Genomic DNA, 22,322 nt, shown 5'->3' on the forward strand with positions numbered 1-22,322 from the left:
ATTCGCTGTTGCCTTTATCGAGCTCCCGTACATATATTGGTGATAAATCACCCGCCACCTCAAGTCTTCGTGCAGAACCTTCGTGATTTTTGCGAGTTCATCGATGAGCTTGGTAACCTCTCGGTCGAATCATGACCGTCGGATCAGGAGAAAATCTCATTTTCTCTTGGTCGAATCATGTTAAAAAATAAATAAAATCCGGGTTTATACACAGCAATGAAATTAGCTGTAACCTTATATCTGGTATGTAAGTTGCAAAAGAAAAAAAACTAGTTATTTCTCTAGGCTCCGCAGGTTCCGCGGTCTGCAGTCCTGCAGATTAGTGCTACCCATGCCATTATTGAAAACTCCTTGGTATTTCTAAATTGAAGTAGGAATTGCTTTTTATTTTATTCATCAGAAGTACTTATAATTTCACCGTTACGCAATGGTCGCCGTGATGCTCAAATTCGGCAATACTCACGCAAAGGTCACGGTCTATAACTCTCATAGAGCTTGGGGTATCCGAGTACCTGTGCTGCCAACGAATTTAAATATATTAAATTTCTCAATTTATGTTTTACGCGGAGCTTATTGAGTACAATTTGCCTGGAGCTGCGGCCGAAAAAAAGTAAACTCGTTTTCCTACTGACAAGTAAAATATCAAAGCATTGACGGTGATACATTTTTTGCCAATCAAATCCCTAAAGAAAGAAATAATGTTTGTGTGCAAATCAAGCCAGTGGACATAATGGTTCCTTACTAAAGTACCAAGAGACTTCAACCCCCCCACCTACCCCTCCCCCCGTTCGTGACCGTGCGTGACCGTTCGACCGTGACCGTTCGGCTGTTTGTTGTCAAACAACGATCAATCGGAACTTACTATTGTATTTTCGTTGCTGTCGATATGTACTTCACCAAGATCACTCATCTCTCTCGCAGGAGCTTTTTTCCAGCAGCTCAACATTTCAAACCTTTAGCTGCGTTTTGGCGATCGCAGAAAACAGAAGCAGCGCAGCTGGAGCGAAACGAAACCTTCCGTGACTCTGCCAAAACAGAAATCAAAGATGGCGGAGTGCTTTCCTTCGAAGACATTCCAGGTCCACCGAAAACCTTCAAGACTATGGTGGATTTTTATCGTAAGAGCGAACGGCTCTCCAAGTTTTACAAGGTGAACGAAAGCTGGTTCGCAAAATATGGCCCCGTTTTTAAAGAGAACTTTTTCGATCGATATTGGGTCCATATCACTGATGCAGATGATATTGAGAAAGTTCTTCGTGCAGAAGGAAAATATCCTCGCAGGCTTGAGCTAGACGTTTGGTTGGAGCACCGTAAAAGGAGGAATTACTTTCTCGGCGTGGTAAATTTGTGAGTACATGTAGATTAACTATATGCATAATTCGCTGTCAGTAGCGTTGATGCGTCAGGCAATATATAATTGCTGCGATGTTGTGTTTAGGTCCTTTTCTAGATCTGTTACTGATGAGTTGATTTACTGCATTTCCGGCTATTTCTTCAGCAAGCTGACTTAATTCAACTCCTACAGCTGCACAAATTTTCCACTGTTATAGTGATGTTGTTTTTTACCATTATAGGGATGGAGAAGAGTGGCGAAGAATGCGACAAAGTATTGCTCCCAAATTGATGCGTCCAAAGACCGTGGAGGAAAACATTGACAACTTTAATGCTGTTACTGAGGATGCTATTGCGAGGTTTGTTAAACTGAAGGAAACTTGTGGACCAGATGATCACATTCCTGACTTGGAGGGAGAACTGTGTAAATTTTCCACAGAAAGTATGTTTAGTTATTTTATTTATTAAACTGCAATGCTGTATTGTATTTCTAAACCCTGCAGAAAAAAATTGAAAGTAATTTATACAATAACCGAAAGAAAGTTATACAATATTGCAGTTTAGTCATACATGGTCAACAAACAACTGGCACTGGATTAATTGATTATGCATAAGGGTATAACTCATAAATAGAGCACATACATTTGGTGTGAGGGTCGACTTCTGTTGAATTGTCCGTTCTGTCCACCAGAAAATTTTATGGCCAGATAAGTTTGCTTAAGTTTTTTATTTAAAAATAAAAAAAAGTATATATAAAAAAGTAGACAGCTTCTAATTTCTCCTCAAAATTTGACTGCAAAAACAATTATTGTGAATGCCTACTGGTAGCGTGTACATGCATGTTGCAATAATATTGATGCCATCATAATCACTTGCATTGCAGGCTTATTTTTCAACATAAATATTGTTATTAATTTTTTTGTTGGGTGCAGGGGCAACTTTAATAACCATATCAACCCCCCCCCCCCACCCCACAGAAGGGATTGGAAATTCCATGGGGGCTGGGTGGGAGAAGGAAAGTGTGGAAGCTATACATATAGATAATTGGCCTGTTTTGGGATCCTCTCAAAATGCTTAATTGACCCCTCACGCTATCAGTTATTTATCTACCGTCAATCTTTGTAATTATCGAATGTATCAAGTAACCGTATACTTAACTTGATAACTTAGGATACCGTGTATTAGTTGGCTTTGTAATTATTGCAAGTAACATCACTGTCTTTGTGTATAGTAATTTACTTTACAAGTATATTCGATTTTCTTTTGTGTATAGTAATTTACGTTACAAGTATATTCGATTTTCTTTTGTTGAGCTATGTCTATTCCACGCACGTTAAGGAACAAGCCTTGCGTAAATTACGCTATATTAAATTCCGGACCGGACAGCATCTCTCCTTCACCAGAACAGCTTTCATTGGATCTGGGCTCTACCCCTCAAGTAAAGGATTTCGCTTCCACAGATCAACAAGAATTGGAGGCTTTAGAAGACGAGAAAGTTGCCTTGGCCGCCGAATTGCAACGCTTGCAACAGCTTAAATCTGTCCAAGACAAGAAGAAAGAGGTGGAGGAGTTGCGTGAGGCGGTCTCTAAGCTTCAGCTGGAACATTCACCTACTCGCCTTACTGCGGCTCACGCGAGGCAAGGGGTGAGCAAAAAGGACCGAAAGGTTCCCGTTAAGACTGTCATAACCGAGCCTATGGTGAGTCTCGCGAATCTACGCCAAATGGAATCATTAACTCAGGAGGTCGACAAGAAGATGAAACATTTTGACCTTGCTGATTCTTCTGACGAGGGTCGAAATTCCATGGGGGCTGGGTGGGAGAAGGAAAGTGTGGAAGCTATACATATAGATAATTGGAATTTCCAGAAGGGAATTATATAAACTGATCTGTTACTTTCCTCAGGTATTGGGACAGTAGCATTTGACACTCGTCTCGGGCTGTATGAAGATCCTCCACCACAAGAAGCCCTGAAATTCATTGATGCAGTTCAGAATTTTTTTGAGCTTACTCAGAAGCTCTTGTTGAGCATACCAAGCAGAATGGTGCGACCTTATATTGATACACCAACACTTAAGAAGTTCTTCAAGGTGTCTGACGACATCTTTGAGATTGGGCAGGGCTTTCTTGACAAGAAGATGAGAGAGCTCAAAGAATTGGCAGAAAAGGAAATTGAACCTTCTGGTGATACGCAGGGTATAGTATACAATATATTTTATGTAATGTTTAAAAAAGGAGCAGGAGTGTTTGTGTTTTATCGGGTTTTAAACCCGATAAAACATGTGCTGCGAGTTTTTTGAACGGCCTCATGATCATTCCCTTCAAAAATATTCCTGGAAAAGCGTGTGTCAATAGAGTTCACTACAATTATGCTTTTGTGAATATTGAAAATTAGCATACGAGAAAAACACTGCATACTAATGAGGAGTGTTTTATTAGCTGATATTCCCTGCTAGCAGAGGTCCCTCACGGCAAGGCAGCTGATAAAACACCGCATACTGATAAGGAGGAGGTTTAACGATATAAAGTCACTGCATGTACATGTTATTGACCATTTGATAGGTCAATGGGCTTATGAATTATTAATGAGTTTTTGAAATTTTATATTTAACTCTCTCCTTCCAGAAGGAGAAAATTTAGGCAGCAAAGATAAGAAAATAGCCAGTGATTTATAAACAGAAGAATAATTTTCGCTTGATTCATTACAGCAACAAAACAAAGTTTCACAGTTACAATTGAACAGTTCCAGAAAAAATCCATACCCACCCCATGGAAGGTCATTGGAAATTCCTAGGGGGAGGGGGGTCTTAAAAATCAAAATTTTAGAAGGAAAGTATGAAGCTAAACTGGAATTTCCTGGGGGAGGGGGGGGGGGTGCAAAACAAAAACCTTCCATGGGGGGAGTATTGATATATTCTGGCACTGCACATTGTTACAATTGTACATGTATGCAATATTACTACTTATCAAACACTGCAGTATTATAAAGGTAAAGTAGCCAAACAGCTGCACAATTTTTATTATATTACCCTCCTCCTTATGAATTAGGCTACACAATTTCTGTTCGCATTTAGCAATTTCTGGGAAACTGCCTTATCAATTAAGGATGGTGCGTCCTAAATATACAGTCAGTGTATTTTGGCAGAGTTTATGACTTTGTAGGAAAAATAGGTCTTAGCAAGGCTGTTTGACTACAAAAAAAATGTGTGGTGGAATATTTAGCACTCAAAATAATAAAGAAAAAAATTAAAAAGAGGTTTAAAATAAGTAAACTATATGGCATTTTTTTCTCAAATGAAGGCGTGGTTACCCCCAATTTTCTCTTTACATTCCAATAGAGTGCTTGCTAAAATCTGCTCTTTCTGCATAGTCTGCATAACTGCGCCAAAACTACCTAAATATTACTGAGTAGCTTTTGACCTTAAGATACCCAAGTTTCTCTGACAATACCGAGAATTGCACAGAAAATATGCACAGAAACTCACCAAAGGACCATCCATAAAATTCCCTGTCTCTCTCAAGCCATATTGGTTATTGGGGGCAAAATAGTAGCAAAACCAAAATAACAAAATATTGATGATGAGGGTAAGTCTGTGATTGACTAGGATCTCAATTAGTGAGCTGAAAGGAGGCATGAGGAGGAGTAGGGAGGGGGTGTTGGGGTGAGGAGAGAAAGAATGATACAGGTTCTTTTATAATTGACTCATACATGTGCTACAAAAAATATAGTTGCAGTCAGCTCTGTCTAAACGTATCTGTGTTATTGCTTTTAACAAAGTGGTGTCTTTGTTGACCTATTTACTCGCAAAGAAGGATTTGACTGTGGAAGAGGTGAATGGTCTCGCAATTGATGTGGTTTTTGGAGGTGTTGATACAGTAAGTAAGTTGTTCGTATTTGCAACTGACAGTAGCCAAATAGTCGGCTCCGATTTTTTTCAGTCAACTGATCCGTGGAAGTTATATCGTTTCATTGCTATGAAAATTTATGTAATAGATAATACAAAAAAGATTTTTGTCGAATACAGTTCAAACCTGAGTTCTTATCCCTAAATTGCGTCTTTTCTCACTTGAAATTGGCTCTCAACTGTGCGTAATAGCCAGAGGAGATTGTAGTGCCTACATTTGTGACATAAGTGTGAACGTTTGTTATCTTTTAGAAACGGAAGAGATCAGACTCTATTCGGTGTTCGACTCATATAGAGCTCTGCTAAATTAATTATTTGAAATCGAATTAAAATTGTCGTCTTTAATTTGGACAGTTTAACTACAAACTTCTCTAACATTAGTGATCTTTATTCTCTACAACAGACTTCGACATCTATTTTATGGCTGTTGTACCATTTGGGAAGACATCCTCACATCCAAGAGAAACTTTTCCGAGAAGTTGATATTGTGATAGGAAAAGAAAGAGACATCACTGCTAACAATATCGGAAAGCTGTCCTATCTGAAGGCTTGTCTCAAGGAGTCCATGAGGTACTGTGTCGTGTTGTTCAGTGAAATATAAATATCGGTGAAAACGTGATAAACCATTAGGATCCACTCATTGTTTAAAGTGTGCAAGACACAAAATGGAAGAAAAATTCCACAGCTTTAAATAAACATTTAAAGGCACCAAGTGAAAGTATTGCTTAATCGACATATATAGAGGAGAGGACGTTTCAACAAGCCCTTAATTATCAGGGCTAGCATGCGATATGCTTAGTCATGGACAACGTACTCGCCACAATGAACGCAATCGGCGATTACAATGCAGATATCTAGACTAGACAGCGTTATAGTAGACAAAAAGATTAGTTTGAGTTGGTAAGGTTAGTTGGCCACCCTAGTGGGTTTTGAGCGTAGCCCTTCATCACAGTCATTGATAGACGTGACAACAAAATAACATAGAATGGACTGGACAATAGAACAACTTAATAGAGTACACAGTTAGAACAACACAAAAGACTGGACAATAAGCGACACAATAATCTAACAAAATAGACTGGACAATAGAACGACACTATAGACTAAACAATAGAACAACACAATATACTGGACAATAGAACAACACAAAAGACTGGACAACAAAACGACACAATAATCTAACAAAATAGACTAGACAATAGAACGACACAATAGACTGAACAATAGAACAACAAAATAGACTGGACAATAGAACAACACAAAAGACTGGACAACAAAACGACACAATAATCTAACAAAATAGACTAGACAATAGAACGACACAATAGACTGAACAATAGAACAACACAATAGACTAGACAATAGAACGACACAATAGACTGAACAATAGAACAACACAATAGACTGGACAATAGAACGACACAATAGACTGAACAATAGAACAACACAATAGACTGGACAATAGAGCGACACAATAGACTGGACAATAGAACAACACAATAGACTGAACAATAGAACGACACAATAGACTGGACAATAGAACGACACAATAGACTGAACAATAGAACAACATAATAGACTGGACAATAGAACAACACAATAGACTGGACAATAGAACAATACAATAGGCTGGACAATAGAACAATACAATAGACTGGACAATAGAGCAACACAACAGACTGGACAATAGAACAACACAATAGACTGGACAATAGAACAACACAATAGACTGGACAATACAACAACACATTAGACTGGACAATAGAACAACACAATAGACTGGACAATAGAACAACACAATAGACTGGACAATAGAACAACACAATAGACTGGACAATAGAACAACATAATAGACTGGACAATAGAACAATACAATAGACTGGACAATAGAACAACACAATAGACTGGACAATAGAACAACACAATAGACTGAACAATAGAACAACACAATAGACTGAACAATAGAACAACACAATAGACTGGACAATAGAACAACACAATAGACTGGACAATAGAACAACACAATAGACTGGACAACAGAACAACACAATAGACTGGACAATAGAACGACACAATAGACTGGACAATAGAACAACACAATAGACTGGACAATAGAACAACACAATAGACTGGACAATAGAACAATGCAATAGACTGGACAATAGAACAACACAATAGACTGGACAATAGAGCAACACAATAGACTGGACAATAGAACAACACAATAGACTGGACAATAGAACAACACAATAGACTGGACAATAGAACAACACAATAGACTGGACAATAGAACAACACAATAGGCTGGACAATAGAACAACACAATAGACTGGACAATAGAACAATACAATAGACTGAACAATAGAACAACACAATAGACTGGACAATAGAACAACACAATAGACTGGACAATAGAACAACACAATAGACTGGACAATAGAACAACATAATAGACTGGACAATAGAACAACATAATAGACTGGACAATAGAACAACACAATAGACTGGACAATAGAACAACACAATAGGCTGGACAATAGAACAACACAATAGACTGGACAATAGAACAATACAATAGACTGGACAATAGAACAACACAATAGACTGGACAATAGAACAATACAATAGACTGAACAATAGAACAACACAATAGACTGGACAATAGAACAACACAATAGACTGGACAATAGAACAACACAATAGACTGGACAATAGAACAACATAATAGACTGGACAATAGAACAACATAATAGACTGGACAATAGAACGACACAATAGACTGGACAACAGAACAACACAATAGACTGGACAATAGAACGACACAATAGACTGGACAATAGAACAACACAATAGACTGGACAATAGAACAACATAATAGACTGGACAATAGAACAACATAATAGACTGGACAATAGAACAACACAATAGACTGGACAACAGAACAACACAATAGACTGGACAATAGAACGACACAATAGACTGGACAATAGAACAACACAATAGACTGGACAATAGAACAACACAATAGACTGGACAATAGAACAATGCAATAGACTGGACAATAGAACAACACAATAGACTGGACAATAGAGCAACACAATAGACTGGACAATAGAACAACACAATAGACTGGACAATAGAACAACACAATAGACTGGACAATAGAACAACACAATAGACTGGACAATAGAACAACACAATAGGCTGGACAATAGAACAACACAATAGACTGGACAATAGAACAATACAATAGACTGAACAATAGAACAACACAATAGACTGGACAATAGAACAACACAATAGACTGGACAATAGAACAACACAATAGACTGGACAATAGAACAACATAATAGACTGGACAATAGAACAACATAATAGACTGGACAATAGAACAACACAATAGACTGGACAATAGAACAACACAATAGGCTGGACAATAGAACAACACAATAGACTGGACAATAGAACAATACAATAGACTGGACAATAGAACAACACAATAGACTGGACAATAGAACAATACAATAGACTGAACAATAGAACAACACAATAGACTGGACAATAGAACAACACAATAGACTGGACAATAGAACAACACAATAGACTGGACAATAGAACAACATAATAGACTGGACAATAGAACAACATAATAGACTGGACAATAGAACGACACAATAGACTGGACAATAGAACAACACAATAGACTGGACAATACAACAACACAATAGACTGGACAATAGAACAACATAATAGACTGGACAATAGAACAACATAATAGACTGGACAATAGAACGACACAATAGACTGGACAATAGAACAACACAATAGACTGGACAATACAACAACATAATAGACTGGACAATAGAACAACATAATAGACTGGACAATAGAACAACATAATAGACTGGACAATAGAAGGACACAATAGACTGAACAATAGAACAACACAATAGACTGGACAATAGAACGACACAGTAGACTGACCAATAGAACAACACAATAGACTGGACAATAGAACAACACAAAAGACTGGACAACAAAACGACGCAATAATCTAACAAAATAGACTAGACAATAGGACGACACAGTAGACTGAACAATAGAACGACACAATAGACTGGGCAATAGAACGACACAAAAGACTGAACAATAGAACAACGCAATAGACTGGACAATACAAAAACACAATAGACTGGACAATAGAACGACACAAAAGACTGAACAATAGAACAACACAATAGACTGGACAATACAAAAACACAATAGGCTGGACAATAGAACAACACAATAGACTGGACAATAGAACAACACAAGAGACTGGACAACAAAACGACACAATAATCCAACCAAAAGAGACTGGACAATAGAACGACACAATAGACTGAACATTAGAACAACACAATAGACTGGACAATAGAATAACACAATAGACTGGACAATAGAACAACACAATAGACTGGGCAATAGAACGACACAGTAGACTGGACAATACAACAACACAATAGACTGGTTGACAGTAGAACAGCACAATAGACTGGACAGCAGAACAACACAATAGACTGGACAATATAGCCTGTTCCAGGCTCCTAGAGAGAAGCGCGAAGGAGAGGGTGAAGAGACGAAAACGAGGGGGGCTGTGGAGAGAAAAAGAGGGAAAGAAGAGGAGCCTGTAATCATTCTCTTAAACACCTCATGCCGGTATACCAGCTCCCGGTATACCCTCTGATTGGTCAGTTTTGACAGTTTAGACATCACTCGAAAGATATCGCGAAAGAATCTGAAAGAGTCAAAATGGCGAGTGTGTCACACGCGCGTGGTTTTGATGAGACTGAGTTTAATGCAGTTTTAGAGAATTGTCTTCGAGATTTTCCGCAAGTTAAAGTACTCAGGAAGGTGATAAACAAACATCCTGCGGCAGTTTCAATCTTCCCGCAGTGATATGCAATAGCATAAGCATGAATTCACGAGTAAAGAAATCCACGGATCCTGTATCTTCACAGATAAAATTTATTTAGCGCTACCTGAAATCTTGCAGTTAATCCTAGCCGCTAAACTTTAACAAATGCCACAGAGCTAGCATACACGATGGCGTATCAAAATCTAATCCTAACGGCTCAGAATGATCAGTAAGAAACTCTCCATTCAGTATATATGAGAATTCCCCCTCACGATCAAGATAAACACCATTAAGCAGAGCGGTCGCATCACGTTTTGATCAAAAGGGAAGAAGCTCTTATACAAAAGCAAAATCGCTTAAAGACATGCTTGCATTGTAAAAGCTTTTATCAAAACAACGCACACACAGTGGGAGTCGTGCAGGTCTGTCAACCGCATTTTAACATTAAATGTGCCATAAATTCTGGCCAGGATCCTCGCACAAATGAGGCAGCTGACGCTGGAAAGCTCTCCGTTTCTTAAAAGCTTGCGAAGATACAACCAAGCGAAGACACAACATCTGCCAACACTAGAGTCTCGTTGCTCGATAATATCGCGTTAATAAGTTGCTTATTTCGAACCGCGTTGAACAAGTACACCCGGGGAACTTTCGTTCCAAGACACGTCAAATTTTTTGGGCAAAATCTACAGGATTTTGAGGGTTGAAATCTCAAACCCGGAGAACCTTTCGGTGTCCGCGACATCGAAGCGATGTAAGGACAACCGCGCGAACTCGAGAACTCGCGTGAGTAATCGAAACCCGGACAATGAAAAGTTTGACATTTTGACATGTTGACACATTTTGGAAAAAGTGGGCGGCATGAGGTGTCTACGAAAATGATTACAGGCTCCTCTTCTTTCCCTCTTTTTCTCTCCCCACCCCCGTCGTTTTCGTCCCCTCGCCCTCTCCTTCGCGCGTCTCTCTAGGAGCCTGGAACAGGCTAGGACAATAGAATAACAGAATAGATTGTTAAACAATATTCAATCCGAACTTACGTGCAGTGTTTTCTCTTTTATCTAAAGATTGTCCCCTACTTTTGTAGCACTTTCTCGGATTTTAGATCAAGATATTGTGTTATCAGGATACAATGTTCCAGCAGAGGTAAGTGTTATCAAAGCGATAATTATGAAACATTTACTTATAAAATACGTAGAAACTGTTCCTGCAGCCAGGTCTCTTTTTGTTAAATATCCTGTCTCAAATACAGTTGGAAAGGAAACTAAAGCTTACGTAGGCTAAACGTTGCAACATTGTTATGCATTTGTTGATTCAACAATGTTACAATGTCGAGCACCCATTGTGGTAGGTGGTCTCAGGGCGTAAGAAAATAACATTTAAATAGAAGGAAGATCCTTGCAGTTAGTACGCAACTTAACCAGTTGCGATTAAAAAAGCCTGGAAAAAATCAGCTTGCACGGGATTTGAATCCATTACCTCTGCGATGCCGGTGAGGTGCTCTACCAACTGAGCTATCAAGGCAACTGGGAGCTGGTCATATTGTGAATTCGTAAATAAATAGACCCGTGAAGGATGAATAAAGGAATATGAATATATGAAACTTATAATTGGACTGCGGATGAAAGATTAAATCTCTTCTATTCAAAATAACATTTACAGTAATAACGTAACGACAATTGTCTTCTTCTTTGGAATCCGGTCTGTGACATAACTTTTAGTTCTTTGGTTTCTAAGAAATCGTCACAAATCTGTTAAATTAGTTTGAATTATTTTCAAAACCACTACGGCATCGCTACGATGAATCATAACTAAATTGCGTTAAAATCTCCACTTGCTTACTCGTTCGATGCAAAACTGCAACTTAAATTGAGTGCAACAAGAGTGAATTAAATAATTAAATAAAGCAACAAGGGAAAGCTCATATGTTAAGGGCCTTTAATATAGCCTCAAGAAACATTTCTTCCAGTTTTTCTGGCAGGAAATGGACTTAGCAAGCTTTATCAAGTTCTCCGCTCCTTGAGTAATTAAAACCTAGTTTCAATCCTGCAAAAATATCTTACTTCCTTTTAATCTTTCACTGCTTTTTAATTTAATCACTATGCAATAGTTTTTAATTTTAACTGTATTTTTTCAGACTCTCATCTTTTTAGACTTATACTGTGCGGCACGTTCTGAAAAGCACTTCAACGAACCGTTAGAGTTTAAACCTGAGCGATGGATGAAAGAAAACAGAGACGAAAACCACGCTTTTTCTCATTTGCCGTTTGGATTCGGAACTCGTATGTGTTTGGGTAAGAAAAGAGATTCATTTCGTAAGGCTGTTCTTTTTGTGTTGTGCAACTTCTTTAGAATATTCACTCATCAACTGCCTCATTAAGTAATGTCTCTCCTCACACTTAACATTCGCCTGTAATTTACATGACTGCGTTAGTGAAAGCTAGGACCAAACTTCATTACTCTCACGCTGGAGATATCATTGTTTAGTTGGTCGGTCGGTTTGTCAGTGTCTTGTATAATAGGTGACCCATTGGTCAGCCATATCCTTCTTCTGATGCCTAGAAATGCGATGTCTGTGTATAAGGACCACTGCAGTCTAAGTCATTCAGCGAGTTTCTCATTTACTCGGAATCTAGTCACTCAGTATCATTCATTCATTCATTCATTCATTCATTCATTCATTCATTCATTCATTCATTCATTCATTCATTCAGTCAGTCAGTCAGTCAGTCAGTCAGTCAGTCAGTCAGTCAGTCAGTACGTCCGTCCGTCCGTCCGTCCGTCCGTCCGTCCGTCAGTCAGTCAGTCAGTCAGTTAGTCAGTCAATCCGTAAGCCATTCAGTCCGCCAGTTAGTCAACCAGTCAGTCGGTCAGTCGGTTGGTCAGTCGGTCAGCCAGTCAGTCAGTCAGTCAGTCAGTCAGTCAGTCATTCGTTCGTTCGTTCGTTCGTTCGTTCATTCATTAGTTAGTTAGTCAGGCAGTCATTCAGCCATACAGACAACCAGTAAGTCAGTCGGTCAATAAGTCAGTCAACCAGTCTGTCTCTCAGTCAGTCAGTCAGGCATTTAGCCATTCAGACGGACAGACAGTCATTCATTCAGTCAGTCAAAAATTAGTCGGTCAGTCAGTCAGTCATTCAGTCGGTCATTAGTCAGCCAGTTATTTAGCCATTCAGCCAGTCAACCAGTCAGCCAGCCAGCCAGTCAGTCAGTCAGTCAGTCAGTCAGTCAGTCGGTCAGTCAGTCAGTCAGTCAGTCAGGCAGGCAGTCTATCCTTCTGTAATCCCAGTCTACAGCATCCTACATACATTGTAAATAGAGAAGCTTCACTGAATTATAACAGTATTTCTTGAAAATCTCTTCCTATACAGGTCGTCGGGTAGCAGAAGTGGAAATTTACGTGTTTCTGTGTAAGGTGAGCTATACGAGTTTTCTGTTTTCTGCAGACCATGAAATGTTCGTTCTTTAAAGAAAATAAATTGTTACGAAGTATGATTTTCTCTCATTCCCTTGTAGTTACTTCAGCGATTTCGCATTGAGTATGACGGCGAGCCATTGGAAGTATACCAAAAGTTTCTTTCTGTTCCTGAAAAACCGGTTAAAATGAAGATTTTCGATCGGGTTTGAATTCAAGCATACAGCTCAGCGGAAGTGTAAAAGATCCATCTGAAGCTCAAAGAAGGTGATTACAGGAACAACCACAAAACCCATTCCATATAAATCTTGTGTAAAGACCTTGTATGACAAGTGGACGAAACAGATCTCTGTATTGATCTTGCTTGCGAGCGAAGATCGATACCACAATTTTAAGTCCGCTGGCTTGGATAGAAGGACAGTGTAAATTAATTCCCAAACATTTCCCGAGACTATGTATGTAAGAGCTACTTGGCTGGTACAGTAGAGTCCCCTAAAATCGAAGACACCTGTCTTTAATTAAGTACCAACGTTTTAAGTATACACAGCAAAGCTGTAAAATAACGCCTCACTTAAAAAGTCAAATACTTGTGAAATGTTCGTGGCTAGTCTTGACGCGGCGTTTCGTCTCGGCCAAGAGACTCTTCAGAGACCTTTAGAATTTATAGGCAAACTCGTTGAGCATCACGCCCAATTCTTTATTGTATAAATTACACTTAAAAAGTGTAGATAAAAGCTACTATACATTTAGTACATCTCGGTATTTCATGGCAACTTGGCTTAATTTACAAAAGCACTAGCTTTGCAGTGGGTGGGTGCTCATACATCTGAAACGTTAACCCAAACATATTTACACTACAATGCAGCAATTGAGATTTTTAAATTTGGATAGATCTGTGCTTTGAATATGAAAACTGATCTCGCCTTTCCGATGACAGGTCAAAGACCTCGAGAACAAAAGTATGTGAAATCCCTTTAAATATGGTTTGACTAAGCCGGTTATCGAGGTATCGGAGTTTCGACTGTCCATGATAACATAACAGCAAATCTTTGGGACCTCTCCTTAAATTTAAGATTCCATTAAGCTCGAGATGAGCCATTTAGAGACAAATCGACGCTAATATAAGTCAGCTGCATGGCTGATTGGCGGACTCACTGTCTTAATTGAACGCCCTAGGCGTATTAATTTATTTATGTCAATTAACTGTATAACAAGTATACACTGTAAGTGGCTCTTTGAGCATAAGCCCCCGTTTACACTAATGCGTTTTCAAAAGTATCCGTTTTCATCGCGGCGAAAACGCAGCAAAATCAGTATTTTCATCCACACCAATGTTTTTGTATCGTTTTCACCTGTCCACGCTCGAAAACAATGAAAACGAGTGGGACCTGGGATATTGTGCATCTGTTAACCATCCTTCATCTTGGATAGATGCTCCGATATGGACTGTAACCGATTGCATGTGACGCTTCTTACGTCACCGTTTACACCTGTCCGGACTAGAAACGGAACGTTTTCAAAACGATGCGTTTTCAAACGTCTCCAGTTTTGAAACCGTTTTCGAAAGTCTCCGTTTTCATCGGCGTTTTCGGGCGTATTAGTGTGGATGATAGATGAAAACGTATCAAAAACTATGCTTTTTTAAACGAAAACGCATTAGTGTGGATGGGATCTAAGTGGCCACACAAATCGTATAACTACAAGTACATAGCAGATATTGAAGATAGTACCCAGGCTGCCCACCGTGTGCGCCGCCTGAAACGAAACGCAAAACCAATAGAAGGGAAAATAGAAACGTGTTCGCCGACCAAATGTAGGCGTATAATACCTTTAAAGGTAAAAAGGTAATAAAGTATAAACATACAAACGCATAATAAAAAAAGGAACAAAGTTCGGCATAATTGTGTGGTAAATACTATACATTATAACAAGCAAACCTTTTGCAGTTTCCAACAATTGACTGAATGAAGGCAAATGAACGGGTTATGTGCGTTCATATTTGCATTCTCTGTAATTACCACTTACTAGTTACATTCTAGTTCCAACAAATTTAAATATATTACATTTCTCAAGTTCTGTTTTGCGCAGTGCTTAGAGTGTATTTCGTAAAATTTACCCAGAGGTCTTGCTGAAAAATAGAGAAGTTTGTGAAGCTCGTTATCCTGCTAAGAAGTAAAATATCAAACTGCATTTTCGGCGATACATTTTCGGCCAATTAAATCTCTAAAGAAAGAAAAAAAACGAGTGGGCATATTGGAGTCCTTACTAATGTACCAATCTTTTTGAGACTTCATCCCCCCCCCCCCCCCCCCCGGGCATACGAACTTTTGAAAATTGGCTTGTTCAAATTCACACCCCGCAAGATTAAAAAACCTAGTAAGTAAAATGAGAACTTAGAGCATCAGAGATTGCTCTTGGGGTAGTACCTATTTTATATCCAACAGCTATTCTGCTTATTTCAGTTGCTGGCAAATTCCTCGCCAGAATTGAATTAACTCCGGCCTCTCCATGTCCTCTTGATATCCCCTAGATTCATTTCGAAGTACTTTTTGTAATAGTTAGTTTTCGCTTTCCTGATATTAGCATTTACATTTTTTCGAGTAATCTTATACTAAGCCCAATGAGCCTCTGAATTGTTCTCTTTTCAGTTTGTCCCTCTCACACATTGACCTCTTCACCTCCGGGGTTGACCAGAGAGCATGGCAATTTCTTAAGGGGTGTTTGCATGCGAAACTCTCACCGGTGCGAGCCTCGTACCAGTATGACATCATTGTGATTTTACATCGTGTTAACATGAAGGGATGAGATTTCATTCCACGTTCAAATGAAGGGACACTTCGTGCCGGCAGACGTGTGTTTAAATAAACAAATTTGTGATAGTGAGGCCAACTTGGATTGGATGTGGAAAACTACACATGCAGTACCCCTGGGAAAGTGATTTCACCCTGGGACGAACAGTCGTACCGAGATTACATGACATGGGATCGAATTTTCGTACTGGAAAGAAAATCTCGCTCCGGTACGGTAACCGGGATGAACTCGCACCGGTACGACTCGCACCATTATGAGATTTTGTGCTGATATCATGTAAGCCAATACAGAGCCATAAGAGGGAACTGGAGTGCACTCATACCGGAATGAAAGTCATGCTGGTGTCATGTAAACACCCCTTATTTTCCTTTTACGCTTCGGTGCATGGAAATCATATATCTCTAACAACAAGTGCGATCAAATTTCCCAGGCACAATTAGGATTGTCTTCAAAATTAACCAGGTGCCAGGGGGCTAAGCTAGGGTTAGTGCGGAATAGATCAGTATCAAAATTCCTAAATAGTCGCGACTCCTCAATCTTTGGAATTCCTTTGGGAATGCATAATTTCCTTATGGCGTAGATAAGAGACTGGTCACTGATACCGTTGTGACAGACCCCGGATTGCGTATTGATGGTTTGCATGTAACGTCATGGCGGCCATGTTGGTGGACAGAAACAATTAGATTTTTCTCCTCTGGGAGTTACCTGCCATTTTTATGCAAACTTTGTGGACACATTTTCTTTTGTTTTGTCCACCAACATGGCGGCGATGCAAACCATCTGTACATTCCTTTGTTATTTGGTAAAAAAATAGATGAATAGTAGTTACGGATTAATCCGTAACTACTATTCATCTATTCTTTTTCAGTGACTCGGGTGTGCATATTTATAAGCTGGTTGAATCAGGTTACAAATTTTTAAGAGACTTTGGGTATGCGATTATAGCGGGCAGGCAGCCACACTGTACAATTTATGTCCCCTAAAGTATTCACCTATAATAATAATAATAATAAAAATAATAATAATAACAATAATAATAATAATAATAATAATAATAATAATAATAATCATAACTGTAATAATAATGATAATGATAATGATAATGATAATGTAATGATAATGATAATGATAATGATAATGATAATGATAACGATAACGATAATGATAATGATAATAATAATAATAATAATAATAATAATAATAATTTATTTAGTAGCGTGATTTCCATCAATGTCCAATCGCACTTCACAATTACAGTAAATAAATTTCATTAAACCCATATAATACTGAAAAAAAAAAATTACATTTACATATTTAGGTCTAATATTTCTTATGTACAAAATGTCTAAATGTGGTATTTAATTCTATAGAGAAACTTTCCTGAAAAGATGAGTGTAAACTTTTTTCTTAAAAACATTCAAGTCGTCACAAGATCTTATTTCAAGTGGCAGGAAATTCCACAGGCGAGGCTACTGAAAAGGACCTTAATCCATAACTACAGAGTTGATATTCTACGTTAGCAAGGCGGTTACTGTTTAAAGATCTTAAATTACGTGGAGGAATATACTTCTGTGATTAGTTCCGATAGACACGAGGGGGCTAGACCATTTAAGAGCAATTCTCCAGGAAAGTGAAGCAAAGTTGGAAATGAAAATTTTTAACCCCCCTTCATTTTTTGTGTGGAGGTAGGTTACCTGGAGGGATGAACAAAAACAGCCATATTTGGATCGGTAGGTGCGTCGTTGCCATGGAAACCGCACTTGATCACGTCGGCCTGAGGTCTATTTTTTGACCAAAAAATTCACTCTCAAATAGTAAAAATAAACAAGTCTGGTTCTCGAATACATTTTAACCAATTCAAATGAAATTCATGCAGATGGTAGAACCACTCTCCCAGTTTATAAAATTTTCTGTTAGAGTATTTTGGGTTCTATTATCAAGAAGACAATGTTCGTATTATTATGTTGCCTGTCAGCCATTTTGACAAGAAGGAAAAACAAGCACAACCATATTCGTTATTTCTCCGAAAGTACTCTTCTCACATAAACCAAATTAGCAGCAGGGCTTACATAGATATTGAAGTTTATAAATATTATAAAATCTATTTGGGGAAAATTATATTCTGGCCATGGGTGTTGGAGACATCCGAGGCAAGTTGCAAAAAATTGCAAAATTGGAAATGTTGAGGTCTCCAGTATTTGGTTCAAACAGGCTTTAGATAGAGAATATCAGCCTCAGAGGTTTTTTCATTTATCTTATCTGTTATCTACATTTGATTGATTAGGTTTTGGCCAACGAATTTGATGAAATATAAATTAAAACAAAGCCCACCTTGCAACTTTTGGGAATTTCTTCAGGATGCTTTTGTCGTATAGGATGGGTCTCTCCTCAGTTCGCTCGCTCTATTTTCTTGACCAAATCTTGCACAGACTCTAGTGGAAAGGAAAAATCTAACTGCCTAGCCTCGCCTAACATCTACTTTTAGACCAAAGATGATGATGCATTAACCCGAATGAAGAACAGTCGAACAGGTCAAACACAGTCGTGTGGCGAGTATCAAAATAATTCATCACTACAATCCATCCAGGAAGTTAAATAGATGCATCGAGATCACAGCTGAGCAAATGCATGTCTGCGACGATTCTGAATAAAGTCTTTGGCTAAATAGAGCCTTATATTCCGTGGTGCATGGTTGAGAAGCGAAGAAATCGTTGTTTACGACCTGTTTACGACCAAACGTATGTAGACCGGAAATGCGAGTAGCAAAACTGCTGACCGGATGTAGTTTTAAATGCGATATACGCGCTTTTTGTTTGTTTGTTTGTTTTTGTAGCTTCGGCTAATTGTCGCAATGGCATTATCTCTTCTTTAGATATTTTTGGTACAATATATCATTGATAGGGGGATAAAAGGACGACTTTTGATCCGCTTTTATGACTGTTTTACAGTGGTGAATAAAAAGGACAAAATAAAAGCGCTTCACTGATCGTTTTACGCAACCACATAAGCCGCCCATGTTTCCTGGGTTTGTTTTTTTTTTTTAATTCATTGCTTATTGGATGTTAAAGATGGCCTGCATGTAAGATACGTCGCTGATCTGGGGCATTAGCGTACACATTAGAAGTTACGAAGTTGGAATTTTTGACCCACCTCTCCTCCAGAAATAAATAAGTCCTCTCCAAACCGATAAATTTTCACATTCAGTACCTAATACCTGCCCAAATTTTGGCATTCTTTCTGTTTATTTATTTATTTATTTATTTATTGCTGTTGTTTTTTTTTTCGTGGGGGGAGGGGTGACCGGACGTAAATTTGTGCCTTCGATCAAAAACACTATAAGGGAAATTTGCATATCGTCATGCGAAGGAAAATATCCTGGTCAAGACAATGGAAAGTTGGTCTCTTTCAAATCCCAAAAGGGACGTTTCGGTTTGTGAGTGCAGTGGAAACAATATAAAACTCAGTCAGTCAAAGGGATATTTCCAGGCACGTGCAAGCCTACGGACTTAGTTTAAACCGTGATGAAATCAGCGACGAAATGGATCTTATTCTTTGCCGTGCAAGTAAATGAATGTAACATTTCACGCGCGAATTTTTCATTCTCTTGTCACGAATAGTTTATCATAACTGAATTTGTAATTGCATTTTCACAGTCTAAAGAGCAATCTTTTTTTTGAGGGGGGGGGGGGGGGGGGTGGTGCGGCTATTGTGATCATGCGTTCAATTTTCACCCAGGCTTCAGTTCAGCTTCATTTCCTTTGTTTTTGTCTACATTCGGTTATTCTGCTTTTTTTTCTTTTTTTTTTTTTTTTGGCTTTCTTCACCATTGCCATTGTGAAACAACCCCATTACAAGAGGATATCATTACACATACATCCGGTGTTACATCCCAGTACATTGTGTTACATCCGGTCAGCAGTCGTGCTTCTCAGACTTCCGGCTATGCGTTCAGTTTATTTACCATTCTTGGCTTGTCGACTATCGCAACATCTGACTCGATTTTAGCCAAAGACGTTACTTTGGATTGTTCAAAGGCATGCATTTACTTTGTACATCGATCTTGACACATTTACTTTACTTCCTGGCTGAATAATATTGATGAATTTAGGTGCTCGACGGCAGAAATCGCAAGCATTACGACCATGTTTTGGACTTCATGAGCAGCTTTGAGCAGGAAAAAAATTCCACCCAGGGGTTCTCTTAATATTGTACGCGAGGTGTCATCGTATGCCTGGAAATGTAACATGAAACAGCCACAGTGTATTATAGTCACGCAGTTTTCGAGACAAACTCGTGCCTTGCGACACGCAGTGTTTTTCGGAGTGGTATTGTATGATTTTCCACGGTCAACTGCCGATTTTGCCATTGGTTTGCCTTCGTTTTCATAACATTTCCCATCCCAGACTGTCACAAAGGAATGGAATTTTTTGTATTTATCGGAGAGTAATTGCGGCGGGCAGCAATTTAATTTATTGAATAACAGCAGACCACTTCCTCTGCTCGGGGATTGACCTTTACACATGCATATTCGACTTGGTAAGTTTTATCTACCATAAAGCCGAGGAAAATAGTTCTTGGGTCATTCGTTTTTATTTTCTTCACCTGGGAATGCGATGCTCAGATAAATCGACGCCAGCTTCGATAAAATAATGTACTTCTGAAATTGAGTTGTATTAGTGTGAATTGACACAGCTTTGTCTGTCTTTGAATTTGGCTAACAAATTTCCTCTCAGCATTTAACGCAAGTATCATAGGATTGAAATGTCGAAAAGCAACGTATACGTTTAGGAATTAGAACGATATTTTGGAAGGATGTACCTCTTCAGACCATTGCCGAGAGTCGAAGTCTTGTTGAATCTTTGTTATTATGGCGGGAAACTGATCGAGGTTGGGAAACTCGCGCGTATTCGACATGGATTCACGGTCATATAAAAGCACTAGCAAGGCAAGGCATTGGTGAGTAGTGAAGTTTGTAAATAGGCTATATCAATTTTAAGATTCAGTTTTTTGAACTTATTGTATTGCATAGCTTGGCTCTTAGTCATTTATTTACTGCACTGTTTTTATCTACCGCGCGCCACGTTAATTCAACCATCACCGCGCGATATTAATCCTGTTCTGATTTACTTGGGTAGTCAGTTTTTATTGAACTGTTGTTATCTGTCGAGCAGACTGCTTTACTTGGGTAGTCAGTTCTTCCCAGAACTGTTGTTATCTGTCGAGCAAACTGCTTTACTTGGGTAGTCAGTTCTTTATCAAGCTGTTGTTATCTGTCGAGCAGAACATTAACCGGCTAACCTCGCGCTATGAACACTAACTTAGGTTCTGCTTTAGCTTATCGAGCAGAATTCTCTGCTTCCACTAATAAATATCGCAATAACCAATTCTGCTCTACTTGGGTAGTCAGCTTTCTTTTCAGTGAGCTGTTGTTATCTGTCGGGCAGGATATTAATTAATCTAGCTTACTGTAATATTCTGCTTTGTAATATTTTGCTTCTGCGTTGCGCATAGCTGCTCTGTCGAGTACAAATGTAGTATACAGTAACACTGCTTTGTAGTCCCAATTCTTTATAACTCTAAATGAGAGGAATACCAACCTCGCACTCCAGTTTATAAACTATTCCTTTGTTCTTCCATTTTAGGGACGACCGAATGCAACGCGCGGAGACGATCAATTGCTTTGTATTATCAATGTACAATTGTATCACTTTTCTTTCTTTCTTTTTTTTGTGGAAAAAATACTCCGAATTTTGTTTAATGTGGTTACAACGTTCACAAAAACACAGTGTCTAGCGCGGCTTGTGCTACAATAAATATTGTTACATTTTGTACAGTAAATAAATGTCCCAAACTCTGTGCCGCGATTCTACTGCTTTTGGCAGGAATTGTTTGCGTTTGTTCTTTGATTCGATGTTCTTTTAAAATGCTAAATTGCCCAATTGCCTATTTTGAGTGATTCATATTATATTA

General features: G+C 38.6%; 1 protein-coding gene across 1 annotated transcript; it reads left to right on the forward strand.

Annotated features, from left to right (window-relative positions):
- The first annotated feature begins 847 nt into the window (after positions 1 to 847).
- On the forward strand, positions 848 to 15,432 carry LOC146463227 (25-hydroxyvitamin D-1 alpha hydroxylase, mitochondrial-like). Its single transcript, XM_085084707.1, has 9 exons — positions 848 to 1,347; positions 1,575 to 1,774; positions 3,237 to 3,527; positions 5,110 to 5,207; positions 5,640 to 5,806; positions 11,195 to 11,273; positions 12,265 to 12,421; positions 13,498 to 13,541; positions 13,643 to 15,432. The coding sequence occupies exons 1-9, from the start codon at positions 887 to 889 to the stop codon at positions 13,751 to 13,753; spliced, it is 1,608 nt and encodes a 535-aa protein (XP_084940833.1). The 5' UTR covers positions 848 to 886; the 3' UTR covers positions 13,754 to 15,432.
- Positions 15,433 to 22,322: the final 6,890 nt, after the last annotated feature.

This window comes from Pavona decussata, unplaced genomic scaffold (assembly GCF_977016875.1).
Source record: "Pavona decussata unplaced genomic scaffold, jaPavDecu1.1 SCAFFOLD_180, whole genome shotgun sequence".
In the NCBI taxonomy this organism is placed as follows: Eukaryota; Metazoa; Cnidaria; class Anthozoa; order Scleractinia; family Agariciidae; genus Pavona; species Pavona decussata.